The 4,229-nt window shown below is 37.8% G+C and overlaps 2 protein-coding genes and 1 long non-coding RNA gene across 3 annotated transcripts in view; 2 read left to right on the forward strand and 1 right to left on the reverse strand.

The window, feature by feature from the left end:
- Window positions 1-728, forward strand: part of LOC106314784 (glutathione S-transferase T3-like) — a 2,499-nt gene extending 1,771 nt beyond the window's left edge. Inside the window, exon 2 of the mRNA XM_013752603.1 lies at window positions 538-728. Within this exon, the coding sequence (XP_013608057.1) occupies window positions 538-728 (191 nt within the window). The remainder of the gene's footprint in view (window positions 1-537) is intronic.
- A 308-nt stretch (window positions 729-1,036) lies between these two features.
- On the reverse strand, window positions 1,037-1,715 carry LOC106317709. Its single transcript, XR_001265213.1, has 3 exons — window positions 1,568-1,715; window positions 1,344-1,408; window positions 1,037-1,086 (listed from the first exon to the last, which is right to left on the reverse strand). It is a non-coding gene; the product is annotated as an uncharacterized LOC106317709 (long non-coding RNA).
- Window positions 1,716-2,435: 720 nt separating this feature from the next.
- Window positions 2,436-4,229, forward strand: part of LOC106317708 — a 4,749-nt gene continuing 2,955 nt past the window's right edge. The window contains exon 1 of the mRNA XM_013755474.1: window positions 2,436-3,025. Coding sequence (XP_013610928.1) covers window positions 2,644-3,025 — 382 coding nt within the window. The 5' untranslated portion in view covers window positions 2,436-2,643. The remainder of the gene's footprint in view (window positions 3,026-4,229) is intronic.

The following is a 4,229-nucleotide window of genomic DNA, read 5'->3' on the forward strand; positions in this document are numbered from 1 at the left end:
ATTGTATGCATTGGGAGTGGAAGAATTGTCCAACCGCATGGAAAGGTCAATATACACGTGGATCAGGAAAGCCAACAATCGTTTTAGAGGCTGTTGCGTCACAAGACCTCTGGATATGGCACGCGTTTTTCGGACCTCCAGGTACATTAAACGATATCAATGTTCTTGATCGATCACCGGTTTTTGATGATATATTACAAGGTCGAGCTCCAAAAGTTAATTACATTGTAAACGGACACGAGTACCATTTGGCTTACTATCTCACAGATGGTATATATCCAAAATGGGCTACTTTTGTCCAATCTATTCCACTTCCGCAAGGTCCGAAAGCAACCTTATTCGCTACACATCAAGAAGCTGTACGTAAAGATGTCGAACGTGCTTTTGGAGTCTTGCAAGCTCGATTTGCCATTGTCAAAAATCCCGCTCTTTTGTGGGATAAAATAAAAATTGGCAAGATAATGCGAGCATGTATCATTCTACATAATATGATCGTCGAAGACGAACGAGATGGGTACACTCATTTTGATGTATCAGTTTTCGAACAGCCGGAATCAAACCGATCTTCAGAAGTGGATTTCACATTTTCTACAGATATGCCTTCAAATCTCGGCAATATGATGGCCAATCGGAATCAAATTCGTGATAGAAAAATAAATCAACAATTGAAAGCTGATTTGGTTGAGAATATATGGCAAAAATTTGGAGCAAATGGAGATTTCAACTAATCGTTTTTTTTCTCGTTTACTTTTGCATTTGTATTTTTAATATCTTTTTGTAATTTTTATTAAAAATTTTATGTATGCTTTTATATTAAATAATTCTACTTAATTTTTTTTTTTTTTTTTAGAACCCCATAGGGGGTTCTCCCATTGGAGGAAGAAAATAATAATTCCACCAACCAAAGCTCTAATCTTGCCAGATTACCTTATTTAATCTTAATTAAATCATTAGAGCCCCTAAGAAGTCCTAATTGATGGACTTGCTCTTACACCCCCATTGGCCTCTCAATTTGTTGACCTTCCACAAGTTTACGGAAATAATCAACAATGTTATATCAGACTGTAAATCCGCAGATGCATGTACCTGTTATACATCACTACCAATGAAGATTAATGTAAACATGCAAAACGTAAGAAAATACAAACATTGTCAGTACTAAAGCATATTACTTGCTGTTTTCTTCTATTAATAAACACAAAAACACTTAACGTCCGGTGTGAAGTAATAAAACAGATTTACTTCTTTTTTTTTTTTTTAAACTGATTTATTTTTACAGGAGACAATAACGAAGTAAGTGGTAACTTTGAGAATGAAGTGGTACAAATGAGGTTATAGATTACCTGATCAAAATCTCTCGAAGGTTCCCTATCAACTGTCCTTCGATGTATTCTTCAGTGTTTCCAAGCTGTAAAAAAAAACAGTATAACCAAACTCAAATGATTAAACTGAAAAGAATGATAGGCCTATCAATCCTAGCTTTTAAAATTACAACATCAATCTTTGTTCAAAACTTCATCCTACTTTAGCATTCTCGAACAGAACATAAAAACGCAAAGGAAAGTACCTGCAAGTTCATGTAAGAGTCAACAGAGGCGAGGAAACCTGTAAAAAAAACGCACACACACGCGCACTGTAAAGAACCAAACAAAAGAAACCACAATGCCAATCGAAATTAAGAATCAAAGGTATCACCTTTTGACGTATACAAAGCTGAAACCTATTGGTCACTGATTCCGCATTGTTAGATTTACTATTTTAGTTATTTCAGTTTTTTAATGTACTTTTTGTATTGAAATCAAGCGTTAAAACCCGCCGGGAACGGAAACAAAACCTCGAAACATATAGTTTTTTTCTTGCATATCTGTTTTTTCGAAGGACTCGAAACATATAGTTTTTTTCTTCTCTCTTTTATCAATTAAAAAGTCTATTGATCCGGTTCTCACCAATTGATAGAATATAAAAGAAGATGAAAAAATATAATTATTACCGAAGAAGACGAACATAGAGATTCTATGTCAAAACTGTTTCTATTATATCCATGTCCCAGAAAAAAATGTTGTTACTGGAAAACCCAAATAAATCTGAGTGGTGGTAGCAGTTGCTTCTATTTCATCTACAAATATGATTCACTCTTTAAAAAAATATTCAGATTAAAAGAGGAACAGATCACATGTTTATGATAGTTCGAAAGAGTTTTTCCAGTGTTCAGAAATTACTGTTTCAGATCCTAATTGAAAAGCTCAGAAAAAAAAAAACAAATTTTGGTGATTTTCTAAATAAGAAATTTCATAGCAATTCCTAAAAAGGCTATGAAATGACATGCAACAAATCCACATGCTTTACGGAGAATCCGTCAAAATAGACACGAACTCAAATTTCAATACTCAAATTCCATTATATAAAAATGCAGAATCCAATAACACCCCCTAAATTTGAGAAACGAGAAAAGGAGGTTGGATAAAACGAGTGAAAACGGGAGCCTTTCATATCGGTAAATAAAGATTACCTTTTTAACTACTTTTCTCTTTCCCCAATTTTTTTTTCTTTTTTTTTGCAGTCTGGTTTCTCTTTTCTTTCGTCATCGCTTCTGCAACTTTTCCTTCAACTTCTTCGGTTTTTCTTCGGCTGCTCCTTTTCCCAATGGATATTCGCGTAAAGCAAGAGAATCTACCAAGTGCTACTATCCCGGCTTCAAAACCCGCTGGGAACGGAAACAAAACCTCTGTAATCGATCTCTGTAACAGCGACGACGACAACTACTCTGATTTTAAGAGAAACCCTGACGAAATCGCTGATATAGAAAGCGCAGAACGAACCGGCGACTTCTCTCCCGATGTTTCTAGAACATTCCAGAAGAGAGCCCGAAGTGATAATAAAGATACTCCGGCACAGAGACTAGCAGTTATGAGTCCGGATGAAGAGGAAAGGTGTGGACAAGTGACTGTGGCTCTTCCCGCGATGCCATGTAGCATGGTGCGGCCTTCTTCTTCACCCTCTTGCAAGCAATTATGGAAAGCTGGTGATTACTGTAACAGCCCGATCCCCCGGCGTCCGACCGGGGTTATCGAAGGGGCGTTATGGACACGTGTCTACTCATTTAGCCAACCCTACGTGTCCCGTTACTGGTCCCGAGAGACGAGCGCATAACCTTCTTTGAAATACCGTCACACCCACATCCATATACTTCTACTTACAGTCCTGCGCACAGGAAAAAATGGAAATGGAGGGGTGAGTAACAAGTTACTCAGTGAAGTGGTTCTAGCCCAGCCTGCCCGCATGACACTCTATACTACTCTATGCGGGAACTAGGACTGACTAGCCACTACAATCAGTTAATGCATTTTATCATTTCCTAACGTCATCTATTGATTTTCCACATTCACTTCCATTCATTTCTAACAACCTAGTGATCAATCAATACAATGATCTCACTCATTGCCACACACGTCAAACCCTAGGCTTAACCGACTCATCATACCAGTCCGACTCGATCCTATGACACCTTTAACTCCCTGTTACCCGACCATGAGCTAAAAACCCTACAATGCACATCCTTTTCATCTTTTCGTCCTTTTCAACAGTGGGTAGCCCCAACTAGGCTTCTACCCCATATTCTTGTGGATTGGCCACATCTCCTATGGATACCTAGCGTGGACTACTACCCCACATACTTTCCTTAGACCCTCTATATGTTTCCCACCGAAGCTTAACCTTAACATCATTCTCTCATACTTTTACTTATCCTTTCACTTCCTTATCATTTTCACTTATCCCTTCCCATTCTCATTTACCTTCCTTTTTCATTCATACTTGTACTTGGGACTCAATTCACTAGACGCCACCCGCTATCGGTGTCACACACAATACACATCGCATTCAAGTTCTACTTCAATAACTTTTATAATCATTACTCGTCTATCGTCCTAGCATTTATTTCTCTCTAGCATCCTAACTTCAATCACAACAACACATGGGACAACACATCCAAACATACTAGAATCAACTACCAATCAATCATCACCACAACAATTCAATTCAGTTCATCGAGTCCCATTTATCAGTATGAGGGTTCTTATGCATCATGATCCATTCATCTATCATCCTAGCAATACCATGTCCTATCAACCTAACTCCCAATCAGGGTCTAATCAAACCTAACTCCAACATATAGGAGTATACAGAATCATGAAAGAAGGTTGGGTTCGAGACACTCCACCTTAGCCTAG

This window comes from Brassica oleracea, chromosome C9, assembly GCF_000695525.1.
Source record: "Brassica oleracea var. oleracea cultivar TO1000 chromosome C9, BOL, whole genome shotgun sequence".
NCBI classification, from domain to species: Eukaryota; Viridiplantae; Streptophyta; class Magnoliopsida; order Brassicales; family Brassicaceae; genus Brassica; species Brassica oleracea.